Raw genomic sequence first — 24,594 nt, forward strand, 5'->3', positions numbered from 1 at the left:
CCTCCTAAGATCGAGAACAAGACAACAGTGTCCCCTACTATCACTTCTATTCAACAGTCTACTGCAAGTTCTAACCAGGAAACTTAGGCAAGAAAATGAAATAAAAACCATCTAGATTAAAAATGAAGAAATAAAACTACCACTGTTTACATGTAACATTATCTTGTAGGCAAAAAATTCCAAGGAATCCGTTAAAGAGCTATCGGAACTAATAAACAGCAAGGCTCTGCAGGGTTGCAGAATACAGTATTAATATACAAAAATCAGTGGTATTTCAATGGACTTGCAATGAACAGCCTTGAAATTAAGAACACAATTTCATTTAAATAGCATCAAAAGAATAAAATACATAAGAATATATTTAATAAAAGAAGTCCAAAGTTTACATTCTCTTATAATACAAATATTATTGAAAGAAATTAAAGACTTATATAAGTGAAAAGACATCCTGTGTTCATATATTAGAAGCTTAATATTGCTAATGCTCTACAAACTGATCTACAGATTCAACACAACCCTCTAAAAGCTCAACTGGCTTCTTTGTAGACATTTATAAGGACATTCAAGGCACTTAAAAATGGACAAAACAATCTTGGAAAAGAATAGAGTTGAAAGACTCCCACTTTCCAATTTCAAAATTTACTATAATTTTGCAGTTATCAAGACAGTGTAATGTAGTTTTAAAAAACAGATACATACTTACAGTCATAGCTACAATAGATTTGAGAGTCTAGAAATAAACCTCACTTTTTATTCAGCTGACTTTTGACAAGGGTGTAAGTGAAAAATAGTCTTTTCAACAAATAATCTTAGGACAACTGCATATGTATATGCAAAAGAATGAAGTTAGATCCCTACTTCATATTATCACAACATAGTCTTGTGTTTTTCAAAATATTAAATGTAGGTTTACCATATGACCCAGCACTTTACCTCCTTGGTATACACCCAAGCAAAATGAAAATATATATCCTCACATCATCTTATTTGTAACATTCATGGCTTCTTTATTCATAATGATGAAATGTAGAAATCATCCAGATGTCCATTACCTGATAAATGGATAAAATGTGATATAACCCCTCAATGAGATATATTCAATGATAAAAATAAAAAAAGCACTGACATATTACACCATGTACTTTGACTTAGGGGAAGAAGAGGGACAAGAAGAAAAAAAAAGCCTTTTAAGAGATGCTTCTGTATAATCTTTTCCATGTACAAAAATCTATTAAAATGCATAAAAGGAAAAACATGCTTTAAAATATTAACATTTTTTCTTTGTTTTGAAAACGTTTTCCCTTTTTACTTTTTTCTCTCCCTAATTTCCTTTGTTAGTAATTTTTATTGTCAGATAGAAATAAAGAGAGTTTTCATTAAACCTGGTATGTAGACATAGAGGAAATATAGCAAGCTAAATGTAGATACACTGATAGAACTGTTTGTGCATTTAAAAACTGCATATTATTGTCTATCTCTAAATCACATTCATATTTACCCTGATTTATATTATTTTCTCATACTCCGAGTACAGACACAAAGTGTATGGATTATTATAGGTGTGGAAATATAGTGTCAAGTACATCTTGGCTAAATAATAAGAGATTTCCAAAACATGTTTTTTGTCATTTTCAATGGGATAACAGAATACACACTAAAAAAGTTGTCAACAATGTCAGGATTATAAACTGAAAAATTGAATTCAAGGACATTTTAAAAATTCATGCAATTGCAATCCTTAATAATATTAGGGAGGATACAAGGAAATTAGGCAGTAGTTCAAGTCTCATTTTGTTATAATAACTTAGGAAACAAGCCAGCCCCAAATGGCTTGAGTGACTGTGTCGTGCGCTCTGTGTTCTGGAAGGGAACTTTCCCTTTGGCAGTTGTCATTTGAAACTCAATCCAATCTCATAAGATATGGCATGTTTGCCTTATTCTTCCATAAGAAATGTTATAATTCTTCCTCATGTGAGTGCCAAGATTTTGAGAATGGCATGAAGTAATGCTCTGAGTCACTAAATCCTAAAAATACAGATGCCAAAGTTAAGACAGATAGAACATCTAAAGCATATTAATAGTATTAATATTAATAGGAGAAGGGGAAATGGAAAAAAGTCATTACTATTATTGTGGAGTCCTTATAGAGTCCTGGGATCCCTGGACTACCATGGATAAGTTTTAGGGCATCCATATATATCTTTCAATTGTATGTAGTAGTGTGTCTGTGTATTTATTTGTTTGTTTATGTTTATTTGAGGGACGAGTTGTCAGTACCTTCATCAGACCCAAAAGCTGTACATGAGCCAAAAAAGATGAAAATTCTCTGTGTTTGGGAAAAGTAGGTCCATTTATCTTAAAACCAGCCTTGGCTATTAGTACAGATACATGTAATGCAAGTTTCTGGGGATATCACTGCACTTCCTTCTTGTTTCCTTTGAACTCAGTGCATGAGTTGACATCTTTTCTGAGTCAGAGGTTGACTGTTCTTTCTTTTTTTCCTTATCTACTGTGACTTAAGTTTAGATGAAATAGAAATAGCCCCACACCTGGATGATGTTTTTTAAAAAAAGCATTCTGAGGTATTGGAGGAGGGTCTTAGAAATTAAACTTAAAGTACATATGTAGAGAGATCCCAGTCTGCTCCTTATGCAAGGTGGGGACAAATTGGCTCCAATCTGCCCATCCACCGCCCCTGCCCTTCATATGTTTGCTGATGTTCCTGGAGTACCTGCTACAGCCAACTAAATAGGTAATGCTGATGAGGTGAAAACACTTAAGAGAAAGTCCCTAGTATGACTCACGGCTTCAGTCATGTAGAACACATTCAAGAAGCACACATTCAGTGCTTGGGATTTTCTACATCCCTCTTACCTTCTTTCTTTCTTACTTTGCTATGTTCTTGGACTGAGAAACTGACTTAATTAAGCTGCAACAGGCAAGACATGGGAGGCCACCCAGAACAGTTCTCAAATTTATCATGTGTGTGTGAATATCTCAGAGGTCTTTTTAAAAGGTAGATTCTGATTCAGGAAGTCTGGAATGAAGACCTAGATTCTGCATTAGTAAAAGTCCCCAGGTGATGCCATTGTGCTGATCTTTGGACCACTCTTTAATAACCAAGTTGTTAAAACACTATCAAAGGTGCATATGCAAAGGAAGCTGGATGTGAGTGTGTGTGTGAGAAAGGGGATAAACATGAGTGTGTTCTTATGCACAAGTATATATAACTGGACAGGAATGGGCTTACTCTGTTCTATCTTCTGAATCCCATCTTAAAATCAAATAGGTTTCTATGTTTCCCATATGACTGAGCCTCTGTTAAATTATAGTCAAATTGTACTCTAAGCTGTGTCCTCAGAATTAGAAAATCTAAGTGATTAAAAAAAAAACAGTAAGGGAATCTGAAAGTTGGCTGAAAACTGAAAATATAGGTGTAATTATATAAAAAGAAAGAAGAATGGTTGATGGTAATGCTCAATAAGGCATCAGTAGACTGCTGCAATAGAGCCAGAACAGAGAGAGATGATTAAGAGACATTAAAAAATAGATTAATAAGGCAGGAGACTAGGGGTTGAAATGAATTAGATGAAATGGAAAGGCATCAATGAAGGAAGTATTTCCAAGTCCGACCTAAAGAAGATGGAATCATGAGGAATAAGGACCCTACTCACGAAAATTGATTGTTCCGCCAGAGGGATAATTTTCAAGGAAATACATTAAAAAAATGGAGCAGACTATACTTTCCCTACATAATGTACCATTTCCTGCAGTTCATCAATGCTTTCTCATCTGCTCAGAACTAGGTATTTGTCATCAATTACCAAAACATGTCAAAAAGTCACTGTGCGAATTTTCCCGAAATATATTACCTTATATTTTGTGTTACCCACATATTAAGGTGTACAAATAGAAATAATGCACACTTCTTCAGCCTCTGAAAAGCTTGACCCTGAATAGTATGATGTATGGATATTGGCTTATAAACATTAGGATGGTGAAGGGTATGAAAGATGGGAAGGTTGCCTAGAACTTAAAGAAAGACATGAAAACTTTGGCATAAGTTGTAGTCTCTCATTCAGAGACTTCAGGAGAGATGAGTAGTAATATTTCTCTTGCATCTAGAAAGCTGAGTATTAACTGTTTAACCTGAGAATGTAGAAGGCCAGATGCAAAGGATAGGAATAAAGATGCTAGGGTTTAAACGAGAAAAAAAAGGGGAACATGGATCTGATCTATCAATAAAGGCTTCTACTGAAGAAGTTATGCAAGAAACAAGGTTATGACAAACTTCCTGGAGGTAAAGTGGATGGAGATATAACAGGTGAGGTTCCCACCCTCAGCCTAATTTGAGTTATGTGTGTTTGAACACACCCGTAATCTCCTTGGGAATGAGCTTATCCCAAGGGCTACAGTATAAAAACTTGACCAAATAGTAACATCCCAGGCACTTAGGGCTAGATTCAACAGTGAAAATGAAATTGGCAGGGATGTTAGGTAGTAATTAGATATTGATTCAATTAACACGTATGGGGATAATATGCAAGATCCATTGCATTACTACCTGATAGGAGTTAGGATAACCTAAACAGATGTAACAAATAGACCCCCAAGTTACTAGTGGTCCAAACAATATAGGAGTTTATTTTCTGTGCATTTCACCCCTCCAAGGGAGCTGTTCCAGGTTAGTTGATGGCGTTCCTCCAGAAGACAGTTCAGGGTCATAACCTACTTCCATTGTGCGGCTCTGCCTTCCTCTAAAAAAGGAAAAGATAATGTGGAGAAACAACTGTCACCTTTTGAAGGTTTTGGTCCAAAAGAGGCATACATCCCTTCTGTTATCATTCTGTTGGTGAGAGCTAGTCACATGGCTATACTAGTTACATGGAAGGCTAGGAAAATGTTGTCCCTGGTTAGGGAGACACTTCCTAACTACAACTGTGTATTAGGAAAGAGGAGAATGGATATTGATGGAGAGCCAGCCATTTCTATTCAGAGCTCACATGACAGAAATAGCCCAAGAATGGGAAGGGCACTCTCTTCTATGTGCAGAACTCATTGACTTCTGTTTAATGAAAACCCTGAGAATATAGCACCTCATCAGCACCTTGGGATTACCAGACCATCAATATTGGAAGGAGGTCTGCTTGGGAGTGGACCTTGTTCAAGGCAGAAGTTGGAAGTTGGTCTGCTAAAACTGTGTCAGCACCTATCAGCAAAGGAGGTTTGGATCTAGATGGAAGGAGAACCAGCTTGCATGTAAGGTAAAAATACTTGTTCATGAGTACGTGTGAGAGAGAAGCCCCAGGGACAAGTGGATGAGAAGATAACTATGGCCTTTCTAGATGCTCCCAGCTGTGGAGGCAAGTGTAAAGAACAATAGTGCATCAAGGATGCTTAAGGACTATAGATTTTGAAGGCGGTTTTGGGAAAGGAGAAAAAATAAGTGGGAAATATCAGAAAAGGAGACAGAACATGAAAGACTCCTAACTCTGGGAAATGAACTAGGGGTGGTGGAAGGGGAGGTGGGCGGGGGGTGGGGGTGACTGGGTGACGAGCACTGAGGTGGGCACTTGACGGGATGAGCACTGGGTGTTATTCTGTATGTTGACAAATTGAACACCAATAAAAAATAAATTTATTAAGAAAAACAAAATATGAGTATTTTAAAACTTAGCAAGGGCAACCACCGTAGGATGGCAATATGTGTGTGTGTGTGTGTGTGTGTGTATTGTGTGTTTGTGCGTGTGTATCTTCTTGGGGTTATGATTAAAAGGTGAAAACATTTATTTCAATATCAGTATACACAAAGGTATGGTAAGTTTATTTTTAAAAATACTCGATACATCACTGACCCTTTGTGTGTTTGTGTGAGTGTGTGTGTGTGTGTGTATGTGTTTATGATACTAATTCATGCAGGACAGATTGTAGGCAGCCTCCTTTCTCCTGCCAGACTAATGTGCTGATCATTTCCAGAGGCAGATGCACTCCCAGTATCAAGGGAGAACCGGTGGCAAGGATGCTAGGTTCCTCAGTGTTATGCAGGATTGGGGAATATTTAAACTACTGGTGAGCTGAAGGACTGGTCTCCACTTTTATCTACCTGCATGTGGTTTTGGTGCTGTGTATTAGAGTCCCACATTTTGAAATGTGAAACAGATTGGCAGGTATTTGACATATTGCTTAAAATGCATGAGGATAAAAACTAGTCTGTAAAATCTCATAGGTTCTATTTGTTATGCATTTGTCATGTGTGAAGGATTATACCAAGCACTTTTAGTCAATCAATTCAGTCCTTACCAAAGTTGGTAAAGGAATTATTAATTTATCCATTGTGTGGTTAAGGACACAGAATCTCAGAGAAATTAGGTATCTCCTCCAAGATCACACAAGTAATAATGGGGTAGAGCAGAAATTCAAGACTCATATTGTTTCTAAAGCTCAACTTGAGGTTAGAGATGCTGGGTCTTAGTTAAACATCTGTTCTTAGCACTGAGACATAAGAGGAATCCACAGCTGATTGCTCATCTGGATATTTACATACTATCTAAAAGTAGGAAGGAAACACATCCATTTGTTTCAAGATTATTCCAAATCCTACTAATTTAATCCTGACCATTTTTTAGAATTTCTAAATATTTAGGAAAATAAAAATGTGTACATAATTGGCAAATTAATTTCTTGGAACCGATATAATTCTCAAATGGAGATTTGGGTGGTATTAAAGAGGTAACATAGCTCTCTTAGTACTTAGTTTATCCCAAAGATTCAGCAAATTATATTACAAATAAGCTAATATGAGTATTTGGTAGAGCTATTTTCTTTTAGGCCTGATTTATTTAATTTCTTTATCATCTCATATGGACATCTTCCTCTCAATATATTTGAGATTTCCTTTTTCACTGGTTCAGCAAACTAACATAATAGTAAGCAGGCATTCTATTATGTAAATTCACCACAACTTTGATCACTTTTACCAAAATAAAACAAAAATGATTGTTAAATAAGTTAACTTTCCTAAAAGTATATTTCTGTACAACATTAACTTTCGACATGGAGAATGTAGTTACTCATGTTGGAAAATATGTTTTAAATGCTACTGTGAGATATTTCATATTGATAAAATCAAAACACTTTATTGTTTTATTACACTTTATTGTTAATAACTACTATATTAATTTTGCAGCAGATTATAATAAGACTATACTGTATAGTTGTGGCATTCAGATGACATTTATGAAATGTTCTAATTTAACATGGTGACATATACTGCATGCATCTTTCACAGGTTATAGCTTCTAATCTCTGAGCGAAAGAGACCTAAATCAGCCAAAAAAAAAAAAGGGGGGGGGATGATGCAATATGAAATTATACCCTTTTGAGAACTAGAAGGATTGTAATTATAGTACTTCCTCTTAAAACCATTCAAGTATGTAACATTGCTGGGAACAGTAGTGTGTGGGAAACCTCTTTACACTCTTTCCATCTTGAACACTCAAAGTATTGAGAAAAAATGTATTCCATTCCTACTATCACTTTGCGCATGCTTCAGTATTTTACCTTTTTGCATTACTCCTTAGAGATTGTGGTGGGGAAGTTTGGAAAGCAGTTTCTCGGAACTGCCTTTTGGAGGGGAAGGGAAGCTACAAAAATAGACCAGCCTGACAAATGACAGACATTGTAGAATGGAAAAGAAAACACATCTTGGTTTTACACCAATGTCGGAGCCTTTCTTTTCAAATGAGTATTTTCGACAGCTGAGCAAGATGATAAACAGCAGTATCACAAAACACTTAAATGGAAACAAGTATTATGATGTACATTATTCACTTGGCATTCTCTAATTCGTGATATTTATATGTGGCAGAAACCACTGCAGATTCATTTATTTATTTTTGAAGTGGAATAAGTATCTTACAAAGGTAGCCTATTATATTAATGTGGACATTTCTTCTTAAGAGAATCAGAAGCTTAAGGAAAGAAGTATCTATACCAGAAATATGAGTAGTTTTTAGGGTCCACATCTCAGGGCTGAGCTAGCTCCTAGCAGGGAAAATATACTGGGTAAAGATTGATTGATAGACAGATGGTAGATGGATGGAGATTAGGTAGATAGATAGATGATAGATAGATAGATAGATAGATAGTGTTTTTCCCTAAAAGCACCAGAAATGCTGCAAATGATTAGATGTTTCATAAATGCTTTTTAAAAATTGCTAAAATTAGTATATTATCAGAATTTACATTCAGATGATTAGTAGTATGAATACTTCAGTATTGACTCAGTTCAGGAAGAAGGTGTTTCTTTGATGCTTGGTGATGGACTTGTCAATTATTTAATGAGATGCATGATTAACTCAGGAGAAAAAAGAGACTGAGTCCCAAGGAGTACTTGACTTAGAGCAGTGATAGAATAGGTAGCAAGTACTTAAAGCACTAATTCTTAAATCTTAGTGTTCATAAGAATCACCAGTGCAACTTTTTTTTTTTTTTTTTTTTACCAGTGAACTTTTTAAAAATGAAGATTCCAGATTCCTGGGCTCAACCTTCAGGGATTTTTAATTCTATAGGTCTGAGTTATCTGGTTGTGGATAATCAAAAAATTCAACATTGGGATATCCTAAATATATGTTGTAGATTTGTGTATTCCAAAAATTTCAGTATTTAAAAATGCTATTGCTTGATTGAGATGAATATTTTGAAAACTATGAATATATAGGTTTTTTTTTTACTTGAGTGAAGAAGAATTTGGAGCATGTAGTCTATAATTCTCTACCAAAATTGAGTAGAAAGTGTTTTTAAAACTCCTGTTATATTTGACAGTGTTTTCTAGATACATTTCAGCTACATAACAACTGACTTTAATTGATTTACTTAATCAATTAACATATTTCTTAGGCATGCTATGATGTACCAGGCACTGTGCTAGTCAAGGTGTACATAATAGTGAATAACAGGAACAGAAACCAATGAATTAAATTGATCTTGCCTGAAATGCCTTGTTTACTATCATTATTTTAAAAGAAACTTTGTAAAGATTTATTTTTTTTTTCATTGCCAATGACAAACCCATCTTGACTTTAGGATTTCTGTCTTTAGGTGTGTATTGTTTTAACTGTCAGTTGTGCCTGCCCACTCTCATTAATTTCTGCTAAGTGTGGGGCCTTGCCATAGAAGTGTGCCCTGGTTAGTCTGTTTTGAAAGCTCATGGAAACTGGATTACTCCAGACTTTAATTCCCACTGCAGATCTCTTGCAATCACTGCTGCTGGGTCAATGAAATCCTTTTCAGATTCAGTTGCCCATTCTCAAATTGGTGCACTACAACTTGGGTTCTCTAGTTTTTAGGTCCTCCAGAAGTTATATGCTCTGTGACTTCTCTCTGCTTTCTCCCCCACAGATAGTGATACCATGCAGGTCTTGTGACTATTGATGGTTTGTTCCCACTTGCTACTTTTTTGGAGGTATCTCGGGATAGCTGGTCACCTAGTTTTGTTATAAATATTCATGACTTTTTTTTTTTATTTTGCTATTTAATTCTGTTGGTATGTTAGGATTTGGAAAAGCTTAAGGATTCTGTGGACATATAATCATTGCTCCTGATTCGTCTGGGGTCTGTTTCAGCTTTTATTGCCTAATGTAAATGTATAGAATATATGGGAAAAAGGCAAGCCCAAGAAAGTTCTTGTTGTTTGCCATCTTATGTCATGGCTCCCATTTCACCTCTGTTTTCAACCTACTTTATTCATCAAAGCCTATCTTTCCTTCCACTTTTCACCTACTCACCATATTGCTCAGCTGCACCAACTCAGCTTTTCCTGTACTTATCCAAACTCAGTTTGTTATGGGTAATGTAAGTCTCTTAGAAAACCAGAAAAGAGGCCCTAAACAAGTAGAAATGAATGATAAAATGACTGTTCATCAGGTAAGCATCCAGGCATCAATGTGAAGCTATTTCTTGAACCACAAGACTGATGATGGGAAAGGAAAACTAAGCTAATGAAACACAGAATAAATAGATGAAAGAGGGAAAGGAAAGCTGAAAAATCAGCCAGATAGAAATTGGACACAAAGTAGTGAAAATGAATAAACTCAAAGTTCCTTCAAAAGGAATTCATCAATTAAAAGAAGCGAAAATGCAAGTTACCAACATTAGAAATTGTTAAAAAAAAAAAAATGGACCTCACAGCGTATTCTACAAACATCTTGATAACATGAATAACTCTCTCCTAATTTGATATCTTTGATGAAATGGGAAGCTAACATGAAGCTAACACGAGAAGAAATAGAACATTAATACAAACCAAAGAAGAAATAGAAAATCTGAATACTTTGTATAAGTTAAAGACATTGAGTTTGTAATCACAATTCAAATTTCAAAATTCCCCTATCAAGAAGGAAAACTTCAGGCCCACATGACTTCACTGGTGAATTCTGTGATAACATAAAGGAATAAATCCTATCAGTCCTATATAAACTTTTAGAAAACTGAGGAAAAGTATACACTTGCCAACTCATTTTGTGAGGGCTACCTAACAATAATCCCATAACCTGACAAACCATTTAAAAATAAGTCCATTTGAGCATTCCATGTTAACATAGATGCCAAATAATAATAGCAAGTCAGTCCTGCAATGAGGTAACACATCAAGATTGATTGGCATTTATTTCAAGAATGCAAGGTTGGTTTAATTTTTGAAAATCAGTTAATGCAATAAACCACCTAAATCCCATAAAATAATCTCAATAGGTGTTGAAAAACTTTTGAAAAAAATCAAAACACTTTCATGACAAATGTGGTCTTCACTCTATAAATAGAAGAGAAATTCTTTAAACTGAAAAGAGCATCTGCAAAGAATCTTCAGCTAACATCATACTTAACAATAAACATTAAACATTCTCTCCCTAAGATCAGGGATAGAACAAGGACGTTTTCTCTTACAATTTTTAAAAAAAATATTTTATTTATTTATTCATTAGAGACACAGAGAGAGAGAAGCAGAAACATAGGCAGAGAGGGAAACAGCCTCCCTGTGGGGAGCCCAGTGCAGAACTCAATCCCAGGACCAGGATCATGCCCTGAGCTGAAAGCAGTTGCTCAACTGCTGAGCCACTCAGGCATTCCTCTTCTTACAATTTCTATTCAGTATTGTAACAGAGATCAGATGTAGTGCAAAATGAAAAAGAGAAAAGGCAAACATAGCTGCAAGACAAATCCGTGTGCAATGTTTCTAGCCAGATTGCTTCCATCCAGCCCTTCCTATAGAAACTCTGATGCTGTCACTGAGGTAGCATATATTATGAGGGGCTAGAGAGGCATGTTGAGGCAACATCATGGAATTTGGACTTTGTTCAGTAAGCTATAGGAAGCTATTGAATACCCATGAGCACAGAAGTGACATAGTGGTGTTTCTAGTATGGAGAGGGCAGTGGAAGCAGTCCACCCAACGGGGAAGAGTAATGTATCACAAGGATTGTTTGGAATTGCTAGCACCTAGTGATAATAAAAATCAAAACAAATTTTATTTTATTTTATTTTATTTATTTATTTATTTTATTTTATACAGAAAGTGTGTCCTCTTCTTCTCTAAATCTAACACATCTACAAAATACCACAGGAGTATCATGATCAGAATTGCTGTGGATGAAAATTAATTTGATAGTTTAATTAAATAGGTTAGGGGAGAGGAACATATTCATAGAAATCATTCTATACGTACATGCTGGGTACTGATTGCAATTCTGAGGGAAGAAGTGGTGGGAACTGGGAGGTATTTCTCTTATAATATCACCTTATATGACTTACAAGGTGCATACTGTATGTGAGCAAACATTTATTGAGTAATTATGTGAATCCATGAGTTCCTCAACAGGGAAAATACAAGTTAAAGAATTTCTACAAAAGAAAAGTCTATAGTCTCTATAAAAGAAAAGACTCTTCTAAAGAATGTACTCACTGCTTAGAAGATGGTTTTTTTTGCCCTCATTTGTATTTCTTTTTTGTTCAAACAATACCCTCCAATCCACCTTAATTTCCAGGATAGACTTCCTGTTCTTAAACTTTTGAGTTTGCTTTTCAAATTCTTACTCTGCTTGGCAACATCATCTCATTGGCTGTTAGTGAGTTCAGTGAGAACATATAATCTATACCACAGTAGATTTTTTTTCTACCACCAGGCAAATGAGTACATAGGAAGACATCTATTTCTGCTGTTTTAAAAGTGTTGCTTTAAGTTACTTAAAATATACTGTCTATTACATAGAGAGCCTTTGCTAAATATTGGCTGTGTTCACCCAATTTATTAATTTTGAAATCATACTTCATATTTTCTTAAACACAAAAGAAAGTATATATGGATTATCCAAAGCCTTCACCCTGACGGAATTATATATGGATTATTATATCCATATATATCCGAAATTATATATGGATTATCCAAAGAATTCACCCTGACGGAATTTCATCTCTTAATGTAGAAGAGAGCTGAAAAAGTGAATTATTGCAGAATCTTACTCTTTTTGACTGTCACTAATATCCTTGTCAAATTCTTTGTTCATATCGTCACACAATGGGCTGTGTGCTGCATAGCCTGACCCAGCAGGCTTTTGTGGTATGGCCCAAAATGGAGAAGTCCTGAGTGTGATCACAAGGCAATGTATAGCAGCCATTAGCAAACATCAGGGCTATTCAGAGAAATTCACAAAATGATAACTGGAATGCTTGCCTGATTCTGCTCTGTGCACCCATCTGTCCATCTCCTCATGGGGAAAGGCCATTACCTTGACTTCCTGCTTCTATCATTAGATTTGTGACTTATCACAAGCAGAGTGAATTTAACATGGTGGCCATGAGCATGGATTTGGGAGGTAGGCCACTTCCTACCTGTCTGTCTATGATTTGGTTTCTTTTTCTGTAAAATTAAGTGTCATGCATTTCACAAGTGGTAAAATGGCTGAAACTCCTACTGTTGTGGGGCTTCCATTGTAATGGAGCTTGGGGAGTCTATGAGACATCATCTTTTATTCTGCCTATATTTAATAATGTAATAACGATACAATAATTTAATATTGAATAATTCCTTTGCTTATATCCATTTAGCTTTTTTCACCTCTGTCCCTAATTTTCCCTCAAAATGCTGACATCTTTGCTACATGCATAATTATAAGGATTTTTTAATTTTTAAATATGTCCAAGTAAAATTATTCCATCTGTACAGCCCCACCCCCTTCTCTGAATGTTCCATTCTTTGGATCTAATCTGGACCAGTGGCTGTCTGGGCCTCCTATTCAGCTATTAGCCTGAGACTTTCCACATGCTTCTGAATCTTCATCTCCTTGATCCCATGCCTTGCATTGTCATTGCTGTTGTTTATTATTTTATCTGTGGAATCATATCTCCCATTAGCTTCCTGAGAGAGAGAGAGTATGATTTTAAATCCTTCCAAATCTGAAAAATGACTTTTTTTTTTTTCTGCATTGGTAACAAATAGTTTGGCCTGGTATTGAATTCCAGATTGGCAAATAATTTTACTCATAATTTGGAAGTTATTATATAATGTTCTGAGTTACAATGATATTATAGAACACTTCAGTGATATTCTATATTTCTTTTATCTGGGATTTATTGTTTGGCTGGAAATTTTTGTACCTTTTGCTTATTTCTGGTATTTGAAGGTTTTATGGGATTATATGTATATTATTCCCCCCACCCCATTAATTTTGCTAGCATATAGTGAGCCCTTTTAAACTGTTGCTTAGGGATCCCTGGGTGGCGCAGTGGTTTGGCGCCTGCCTTTGGCCCAGGGCGTGATCTTGGAGACCAGGGATCGAATCCCACGTCGGGCTCCCGGTGCGTGGAGCCTGTGTCTCTGCCTCTCTCTCTGTGACTATCATAAATAAGTAAATTTTAAAAATTAAAAAAATAAACTGTTGCTTAATGTCTGGAAAAATACTTATTTTGTATTAATTCTTTGGCAACTTCATCTCTCATTTTTTTTCTACTTTTGTCCTTCTGGAAATGCTCTATTTTTGTTTTGTTTTTCATCTCTATCCTTTTTAGTCTTAAGAGTTTTCTCAACTTTCTCTTTCAGTCTCTTCTTGAGATTTTTATTTTGCCTAATGTATTACTTCCTTCTTATATTGTTTCTTTCTTAAGACTTTTTTGTTTTCTGTGTTTTTAAGTGAATACAACTTTTCTTCCTGGGGATAATAATTATAGGAGTGTGTGTATGTATGTATGTATGTATGTATTTATGTATTTATATTGAGGTGTACCTGGCATTCAATGTTATATTAGTTTCAAGTGTATGGCATAGTGATTTGGCAACTATCTACATTATGCTGTGCTCAACACAAATTTAGCTACTACCTGTTACCATACAATACTATTATAATATCATGAACTTTAGTCCCTACTGTTGTGCCTTTCATCCTGAGACTTATTCAGGGCTATATTGTTTAACTGGGTTAGTGTAAAAGTATTCTACCAAAAAGCATAGAAACAGAAAAGTGTGGTATCTGACTTTTTAGAAGTGTATTTTTAAAGGGGAGAAGCACACCCTTCTCTCTGCTTCTTGGTGGACAGAATTGGTTTTAGCATATAAGTAGATTTATATGCCATCATATAAATGAAGCTGAGGGTGCCTGGGTGGCTCAGTCAGTTGAGCATCTGACTCCTGATTTTGGCTCAGGTCATGATCTCAGGGTCCTGGGATCCAGCCCCACATTGGGCTCTCTGCACTTAGCGGAGAGTCTGCTTGAGGCTTCTCTCTCCTTCTCCCTCTGCCCCTCCATGTGCATGCTTCTCTCTCTCTAAAATAAAAATAAATAAATATTAAAAAATAAATAAAGCTGAGTTGTGTAGAAGTAAATTTGTACTTTCAGGTGAATTTTGAAAAACTGATTAAAATGAAAACTTTTTATAAAACTAAAAAGCTTTTATCACTTACTATTAAACTACATTTTAAGGAATAGCTTACTTAAAGAAAGTATAATTTATATGTATTATACAAACTTGTAGGTTCTGGAAATGGTAGTAAAGTTGTTTTATCTTATTTGAAGGAGAGCGTGTAATCAGAGATCTATTAGATTTTTGTGACTATATAAAACACATACCCATCAATAAATGCCATATATTTTTGCAGACCAAATCAAATCTCTGTCTTGAGTAATGATCTGGATTCCATGGGACTCAGTGAAAGTGGAGACAGGGAACGTAGCTGGGTACAAAGAGATAATTCAAGGTCTTTGCATATTTTTATGGATATATATATATATATATCCTTGATATTGAGGTTCATTATTATCTTTTAAGATTTAGTTATTTATTTATTTATTTATTCATTCATTCATTCATGAGAGAGAGGGAGAGTGAGAGAGAGAAAGAGACAGAGACACAGGCAGAAGGAGAAGCAGGCTCCATGCAGGGAGCCTGATGCAGGACTTGATCCCGGGGCCTCCAAGATCACTCCCCGGGCTGAAGGCGGCACTAAACCACAAGCCACTGGCGCTGCCCAAGGTGCATTATTATGTACAATCACACTTGGTGCATGTATACACTTCTATTTTTCAGAGTATTAAACATTTTCATATAAATTATTTTATCCTTAAATAATGATTCCAGTATATTCCCTATAACTCAGATGAGGAAAATGAGGCAGTGATAGATTTCTTAAAATTCCTTAATTAAAAAACCTTCTCTACATCTTTGTAACTGAATCCCAACCTGATCTTTTTGAGTATACCTGCGATTAAAGGTAAATCAAGCCATACCTTTCTACATGTAGGTTACTTCCCTTTGTGACAACCCTGCCACCAGTTGTGGGGAGCTAGATTCAGTTTGTGTGAAAGGAAATCAGGGGGAGAAATGCCAGTGACTTTCTAGGAGATTTGATTTGATGTCTACATTGGCATCTCTTTTTCAAGTCCTAAGTTATTTTTAAATTTCTCATATTTTTCACGTTTTATATGCACAATTCCCTTCTGAAAAGTTTAGGCTCTTAATTATCTCTTTTTAACGAACATAGTATTATTTATGTATAGTAGATAAGCATTATATATTCTGTATATTTCATTTTCAAACAGTAGCTTGAGAAGAATGCTCCTTTTTCAGCTGTTCTTTTACTTGACAGTACTCTGAAACAAATAACTATTTTTGCATTTTCTACCGCACTATAAATCAGCTAAATATACCAAAAGTGACTAAGTCATGTTACAAATGAACCATAAATATGCTGAAATATCCCTAAAAGCAGAATTTTTGTTGTTGTTGTTAGAGTCATCAGGGTTTGTATCCGGAGGCACAAATGGTTCTATTAACAAAGAACTTTATTTTAAACATTGTAAAGACCTTGACAGGATGATATTCCCGTAGAAAGATCTGTCCTTAATTTAAGTACCTGGCATGGATCAAGCAAGTTTGGGTCAACGGGATAGTAGGTGAGGGGGAGCAAAACAGAGAGGTAAAAGCGTGAGACCAAATTAACTGCTGGCTCTTTTCTATTTTCAATCTCCACACGACTATATTTTGCTTTTTCTCTCTGGTGCTTTAGTGCTTAATTCCACCTTTCACTTTCAGTCACATGCTGCTGACTTCTTTGGGGTTTATTTTCATTCAGTTCTATATCTTCACCCTGCTGAAGCTTTCCATGTTTTGTGTCAGGAGGAAAAGTACCTTATTACCTTCTTGTCTGTTTAAAGTTTTTTCCTCCCTCCCTTCCTGTCTTGTACCTAATGAGCAAATTATCTAAAAATAGATACGTTCATCATTCTACAAAATGTTGTATCTTCTCTAGATTGGAGGCCAGTGTAATTGTAAGAGACATGTGTCTGGCAGACAGTGCAATCAGTGCCAAAATGGATTCTACAATCTACAAGAGTCGGATCCTGATGGCTGCAGTGCCTGTAACTGCAGTACCTCTGGGACAGTGGATGGAGATATTACCTGTCACCAAAATTCAGGCCAGTGCAAGTGCAAAGCAAATGTTATTGGTATGTGTAATGCAAAAGTTTACAGTCACATCTCTATTACCATCTGGAATAAAATTCTCTATTTGATTTCTTAACTGGAGAGTAAAGCAAATTTCCTGGCTCAAGGCAAGCTGGAAAAAAAAAAACAATTTGGATGAAATTAACTGTCTAAAAATGATTAAATTAATAATTCTATCAAACTACAGCTTGAAGCTTAGTTTAATCAACCCTTTAGAAGTTTCTTTATTCTGCAGATGCATTAGTTCACATGGTCCCGTACTAATAAGTCATAGAAAAATATAATTTGCTTACTGCATAGATGTTTCTTTTAGAAAATTAGCACTTTTTCAAAATGTTTTACACTTAATGAGTTCTAAGCAAATCATTTCCATGCTAGTTTTCTTAATAGACCAAAATAAATGGATTTTTTTCAAAATATTCTGTGCTACAGGGTCCTTTGTGATAAATCTTTCCATTTTTTTTTCTATTATATTTCTTTGAACTGTTCCTATGAAATGCAAAATAAGTCAACATAATTCCACAGATCATGTATAGTGGTAGGGTTAGTTATAAAAGGCCACATAATTTTAATTTTGTAATTCAGTGCCAAGCTGATTATAATAAACAGCTACCTTCGGTGTTATTTATCATTTTTTTTATACAAGACCTGCTTTTTTGTTTGTTACTCCCACAGGTATTTTTCAGAAATTAGATTTGATTATAGCAATTTATTACATCCAGCATTTTTGAGGGGAACCACGGCCACATAAGGACAAAATTTATCAAGTGCCCAAAATGCACTATGTACATAATGCACTTTGAAATGTTGATATATGAGAATATTATGAGAGGAAAGTTTCCTGATGAAGTGAGTCTTGTATTTTAACTGAACATGTCTTGGTTCACATAGGAAGTTTAAAAAAGACCTTTGCCTTTCTATTGTCATTCAAGACACCAAGTCTTCCGTGGTTTTTCTAACACTAACCTGAACCTTATAATAATGAAAACATGCCTGGCAGTCACACACACACAAATGCATACATATATATATACACATACAGATGAACATATTCTGAAGAACATTTTCATTTCTGTACTATAACTCTGGAGCTAATTCTTTATCTTTTCTATAGGTAGATATCCATACCTCACTTTATACAATTCAACCAGACAAGCATTTCATTTTAGTTTAATAAAAAAAATAGCGACATGGTTAATGATAGTACACAAGATTTCCCTGGTTTAAAGAAAGATTACATCAAAACCTTTAACACAGCTTGCCTTTATGCATTTCAAGCTTACATAAACTAACTTTTTGGGAAAAAATAATATGTAACTTGTAAAGAGCAATGTATCTCTCTATAAGTGCTATCTGTGAAGCTAAATGAATTCCAAGACCTTTGAATTCAATCTCTGTGTCATCCTTTGTTCCTTAATATGATATATGTTTTAAATTCATGATCTGAAAACAAAATTGAAGAGAGAAGTTAAAGACAATGAAATGTTTATTTTTCTGTATCAATGAAATCTTTCCTGTGATGCTTAAATCCCAGAGCTTAAGAAAAGAGGGTAAATCAAAATTTACCCTTTACTTAGAATTTGTTATGACCTCCCTGCCATTTATGGTTTTTGTTGATCCAGATAGTTTTCTGCAGAAAAACATAAATACATATATTTTTGAAGATTAAATCATCATTGTGATATTATTATTTCTAGTTATTTCTGTACATCCAGCATTTTTAATAAAAATGTAAGCTCGATATGTGTATAAATTCATTTCTTTTCCTAACAAGATTAGCAAATGCCCTCATTCAATTTTACCTTGTTAATAAGAAAGAAAGCTGAAAATACCAGTGTATGTTGTATACGCTTCAGAAAGCAAACTGTGAGAGTTAACAAAACTGTTAAATCTTACTAATGATTCTATCACCAGTAAAATACATTAGCACCAATAATTTTATTAAAGTAGGTCATTCATCTAGAATAAAAAGGGAGAAGAATGTGAATTAAATGCCAAGTGTGCTAACTCGCCTGCACTTGTTAACACCGAATGTGATGCCCTGTAGGCCTTCCTGAGTATCGTTAGGAATAGATTGCCTGTCAGGAATATGTATGGCATATTCAAATAAGCACTGCGCATATTTTTAAAACTGATATGATATGAATCCATGTAGACCAATTTTAATAGTTCAAAATGAGTCATAATTCTTGTTAACAATACAGTTATTTTTAAAATTTGCAGCAATAGTGGTCCTTTTTTATTTTCCTTATTGAAATTAAATGATATGCCTTAGGTGAGTCATTCATCACTGTTAAAGAACTTGCCTTCCATTGGAGTTCTTGAATTTTTATCCATATATATACATATATATTATGCATTTCCTTCCAGTTTAAGAAATGCTTTTCTACATCTGAGTTCCTGAGTGTGTTTTTGACTGTTATTTTAGGACTAATTTTTTTTTATTGCGATCATAGCTTGAAATAAATGTTTCCATTGATTCAACCCCACGTAGTCAGTTATTTAAACCCACAGATATGCAGAAACTGTCTAAAGGAAGCATTTTGCATCTTAACCTTTACTATTCAAAAATTTTTGTTTTATACTCTTTCCTTTTAATACTCTCTCTGAAACTAACCTAAGTTGTCAGAGATTTAAGTTTAGGTGATAAAACATTTTTCTCTGTTTGTGAAATGTATATACGTACTCCTTTAAATAGAAGTAATGCAACACCAGAATTTACTTAGTGTTTAAAGAGGAATGTCCTGAATCACACAATATGACAAGCGATGTGATTGCTTTATGAGCCAAGGAGAGCATAATTTATATTAATTGAAAATAATAAAATATAGGGGCATATAAAAGCATTGAAACAAAAATTGCTCCGGATAAGTTTTATTTATATTAATTATTAAAGGTGTGATATTCAGAAGTATAGATACTATTACACAAAAATAGCTATCAGCTTAACATTTTATTAAACATTGTAGGATCATCTGATTTCCGGGAAAATAACTAATGTGGTAATATGTAATTCTTCAATGTAGCTTTGAAAATTTCATTGTCTCTTGCACGAGCATTTTGTTAACATAAAATAATTAAAAATAATAGTTGCAATATTTGTTAAAGAGCTTCAGTATATAAAACGGAAGCAACATTTGCAGTAAGCATTTCTCTATATGTTAAGTAATAAAATTTCATAAGGCATGTCACAGAAATAAAGTTATATATGACTGCCAAAGTAAGTACCATTAATGTATTTTGAGTATATGACCAGGTCTCTATGGCAGCGCCCGGGAGAAAACACTTAACATTTTGTGTCTGCCTTAAACGTTGGCAGCAGCATTGTTTGTCTTGAAACCGCGAACAAATTCACATTTTCACTTTTTTAAACAAATTTTATCTTCAGGGCTTAGATGTGATCATTGCAATTTTGGATATAAATTTCTCCGAAGTTTTAATGATGACGGATGTGAGCCCTGCCAGTGCAACCTCCATGGCTCAGTGAGCAAACTCTGCAATCCGCTTTCTGGGCAGTGTGAGTGCAAGAAAGAAGCCAAAGGACTTCAGTGTGACACGTGCAGAGAACACTTCTATGGGTTGGACATCACCAGTTGTAAGGCCTGTGACTGTGACATGGCTGGATCTCTCTCTGGGACTGTCTGTGACGCCAAGACAGGGCAGTGCATGTGCAAGCCCAGTGTTGGAGGGAGACAGTGCAATGAATGTTTGGAGGGCTACTTCTACCTCCAGCAAAATGATTCTTTCCTCTGTCTGCCTTGTAACTGTGATAAGACTGGGACAGTAAATGGCTCTCTGCTGTGTGACAAATCAACAGGACAATGTCCTTGCAAATTAGGAGTAACAGGTCTTCACTGTAATCAGTGTGTGCCTCACAGGTACAATTTGACCAGTGGCAATTTTCAAGGCTGCCAGATGTGTGAGTGTGACTCCTTGGGGACATTACCAGGCACCATTTGTGACCCAATCAGTGGCCAGTGCCTGTGCTTACCTAATCGGCAAGGAAGAAGGTGTAATCAGTGTCAACCAGGTAAGAAAGAAATGTGTTACATGTTCAGTGCACAGTGACTTTCCTTTCATTATCCCATATCAGACGATTCCTCTTTGTTTTGGGGTTGGGACTTCTAAAAAATTTACTTCCAACAACATTATTGTACTTATATTATCATCAAATGCAGATATAACTATTTAATATGCTCAAGATTATTTGGTGTATCTGTGGTGTTATATTTGGGATGACCCTTTAGAGGAATCCCAGTCAATCAGACATTTTATAATTGAGACTAACTTATATTTAACTTCTCAACTTGAAGTAAACCCCCTTCCTATAACTGAACAAAATCTAAACTAATAAAAGCAAGGATAAAGTTTGCTTCCCAGAGAAAGGAAAACTTGGGTTAATTATGTATACCATGCCAAATATTCAGATGATGAACTGATTTTCTGAATAAATATGACCAAATATTTTTACTAAATGGGCTATATGTTCTGGCACCATATAGGATTATCTAGAATTTTTAAATGCCACCAAATTGACAAAAGAGACTACTGTTTAGTCTCACTGTACCCATCTTTTTATGGGTTTGCCAACCGGAAGATGGACCCTATCTATAGCTTTCTCCTTGCCTTTATATGATCTACTAAAACAATATACTTTCTGTATAATAAAGCCATCATAATATCATGATAAATATACATGTTCATTAGTTACTTAACAGCTGTGCTAATGGTTGTTCTGTCTATACAACCAGCTCTGAGTTATCTGAGCCTGTGAAAAGGAACAAGGGACCAAGCAAAAGGGAGATTCGTTTGCCAGAAATGGATAGGATGGAAGTCCTATTTGCCATGACAAAGAATCCAGCTTAGGAGAGTTGAGCCATGCCTTTCCTTTTACATTGGTCAGTGGGACAAAGAAATCCAAAGGGATGAGATGGAGTTAATTCTTTTTGAGATATAAGTATCAGAAAATAATTTGAACCAGTTTCAACATATATGGGGGCTATATTATCATTGACTGTCCCATTAAACCTGATATGGAGCAATGCAGTCAGGACTTAGGTACTAGAAATCTCCCATTGGTACATATCCATTAATTCAATCATTTAATCATTACCATATTCTCTCTCTCTCTAGAAGGACACACTCTGTTTCTGTCTCCCTCTCTGCATGGTTAAATGTCTACCTCATTACTGTTCTAGCAATACAGAAAGACTTAATTACCTACTTTCTGGTAATTCCAAGAAGGAAATTCTAATGGACTCAGTTTTGTTAGGGTGGCTGTGCCTAAGGCAATTCGCTATGGCCAAGAGTGTCAGGATCACTAAAAAGAAGCATGACTTCTAGGGACCAGTCCTTAAGGTAGGAACAGGGTGGTAGGTATACCAGTAAACAGGACAATTACTGAGAGCTGTGCAGATGGCCCACATGACTGCTATAATACATTGCACTCTTTTGGCTTCAGGATCATCTTTCCAAATTTGTAGTCACTTCTTTTATATACTAATATGATGCTTTTCTTCTTTTACTATTTATTAATATCTCTTATTTTGGAAATAAGATAGTCACCTGCACAAATCACCATGATTTACATATCTTTTTTTTTTTTCTAAATAAACCAGCCAAAGCTACTAGATCAAATGTTCTATCCCTTTGAGTGATTATCTGTTGTGAAGCCTATTGAGTCTTTTGTTCTGACCTAGAATATAGCTAAAGATCAACTGGCTCAAATCAGAATGGGAGGATCAAGGGTTTGATCCTCCTCTGAGTTAACCTATTTGGTAGAAGGAAAAAGAAACAGATTCATTGAGTATATTTCCTATTTTTTCTTGAGTGTATTTCTATTGGAGAGTTTTGATTCCTAGAAATATCTAAGAGATTCCTTCAAAACTAATGAAAGGCAAAATTTTCAAGAAAGGAAATATAATCAAAGCATATTATATGGCATAGCTGTGAAATAGATTTATATAGTCATATAGTCAATCTCTGAATGTGATTTAACCAAATCAAGAGATTATTGAGGAGGCATTGAAAAAGCTGAGTACTCATCCTCTATTGTAGAAAGACAATAATCTAAATTTTCAAAATTGAGATGGAACAATATATGGATGTTATAAAGAAATACAAAAATAAAAGCCAGATGAAGGTGGTTGCTGTGAACAGGTGAGAGGACTGCTATTATACACTGTGAGCCTTTAAATTCTACTTGATTTTTTAAACTATTTGCATGTAAATTTTGATAAAAAATACAAATTAAATTTTAAAATTCAAATATTGGAAAGTCATACTCAACCATTTTCTTCCCCCTGATGGTCTCCTCTGTCTCCCACGGGCCTCTTCCTTTTTGAGATTTATCTCAGATGGTATTGGTTTTCTAGGAGAGTAATATCTTTGTGAGTATTTGCGTAAGCACGTTGGTCATGAAACTCCTCTTCAAAGGTTTATGGCAAATTGTCCTCCCTTTTAAGGGAAATATAGAATGAGGATCATCCCTACTAATGAAAATAATGATCGTATTTAAAACATTCTTGTATTTACTTATTTGTGTAGATGCTTATTTCCCTTGTTGAAGTTTTGATATATCTTATTCAACTTGTTTAGCTACCATACTAATGTAATACCTTGTACACTGCTTGCACTGAGTAAGTGGTTTAATTGAAGACACTGAGAAATAATCAGGAATTTTAAGAAGAGTATCTATGCTAGGGTTCTCCAGAGAAACAGAACCAATAAGGCATATGAATATATATATCAGCTGTACTGAGAATTTCATTCACATATCTCCTTTGTTGGATCCCATTTCCTGAATCCTATGTGTTCTTTTATCTTATTTTATATGTGTATTTGGTAAAGAACACACTCCAGTAGCTTGTGAGAAAGGGTACAGGGAAGAAAGAATATTTTTAGAATTTTGAATGTCTGCAAAAAAACTTTATTCCATACATAACTACCTGAAATTTTATCATTATTATATAGAATCACTTTCACTCAAAAAATTATTTCACCATTATATTCTTGCAGTGCCAATTAGATTTTTTCCCTGTATTTTAATTTTTCTTCTTTTTTTTTCTTTCTTACAATCTAGAAGCTTCTGTTTCTATATCCCTCATTGCTGACAATTTCACAACAATATGCTTTTGTTAAATAATTCTTCTGAGCACTCAGTGGGCCCTTTTGTCTGTAGGCTAATGTTCTTGTATTCTGTATAAAGCACCTTTACAACAACATCTAGACTAGTGTTTGACCAAATAACTGACCCCAGGTCTACCCAAGTTGACATGTGAAATCAAACATCACTGGGCACTCTTATATGTAATCCCTGCATTCACTGTAGCACTTTTTCCCTGCATATGTCTAGCCCTTGCACTCTCTGGTTTAACTTCTAAAGAGAAAACTCACTGTCTTCCCTCAAAATGCAAGAGGGAAAATCTTCTGGTTTGGGAGAGGGTTAACTATTCCTCACACCTGACTTCAGAAAACTCTGGAATCTTCAATTCTAAACCTTTCTTTCTAGATTTATACCACCTGAATCAATCAGCTTACTGTTGGCCTCTCTACTGCAAATGCTTAGGTTTTACTTGCAGACATCTACCATTGACCTCCATTTCCTCT

At 35.0% G+C, this 24,594-nt stretch overlaps 1 protein-coding gene across 1 annotated transcript in view; it reads left to right on the plus strand.

Annotated features, from left to right (window-relative positions):
- Positions 1-24,594, plus strand: part of USH2A (usherin) — a 689,554-nt gene that overhangs the window by 107,450 nt on the left and 557,510 nt on the right. The window contains exons 11-12 of the mRNA XM_041722698.1: positions 16,793-16,988; positions 20,375-21,016. Coding sequence (XP_041578632.1) covers positions 16,793-16,988; positions 20,375-21,016 — 838 coding nt within the window. The remainder of the gene's footprint in view (positions 1-16,792; positions 16,989-20,374; positions 21,017-24,594) is intronic.

This window comes from Vulpes lagopus, chromosome 11 (assembly GCF_018345385.1).
Source record: "Vulpes lagopus strain Blue_001 chromosome 11, ASM1834538v1, whole genome shotgun sequence".
In the NCBI taxonomy this organism is placed as follows: Eukaryota; Metazoa; Chordata; class Mammalia; order Carnivora; family Canidae; genus Vulpes; species Vulpes lagopus.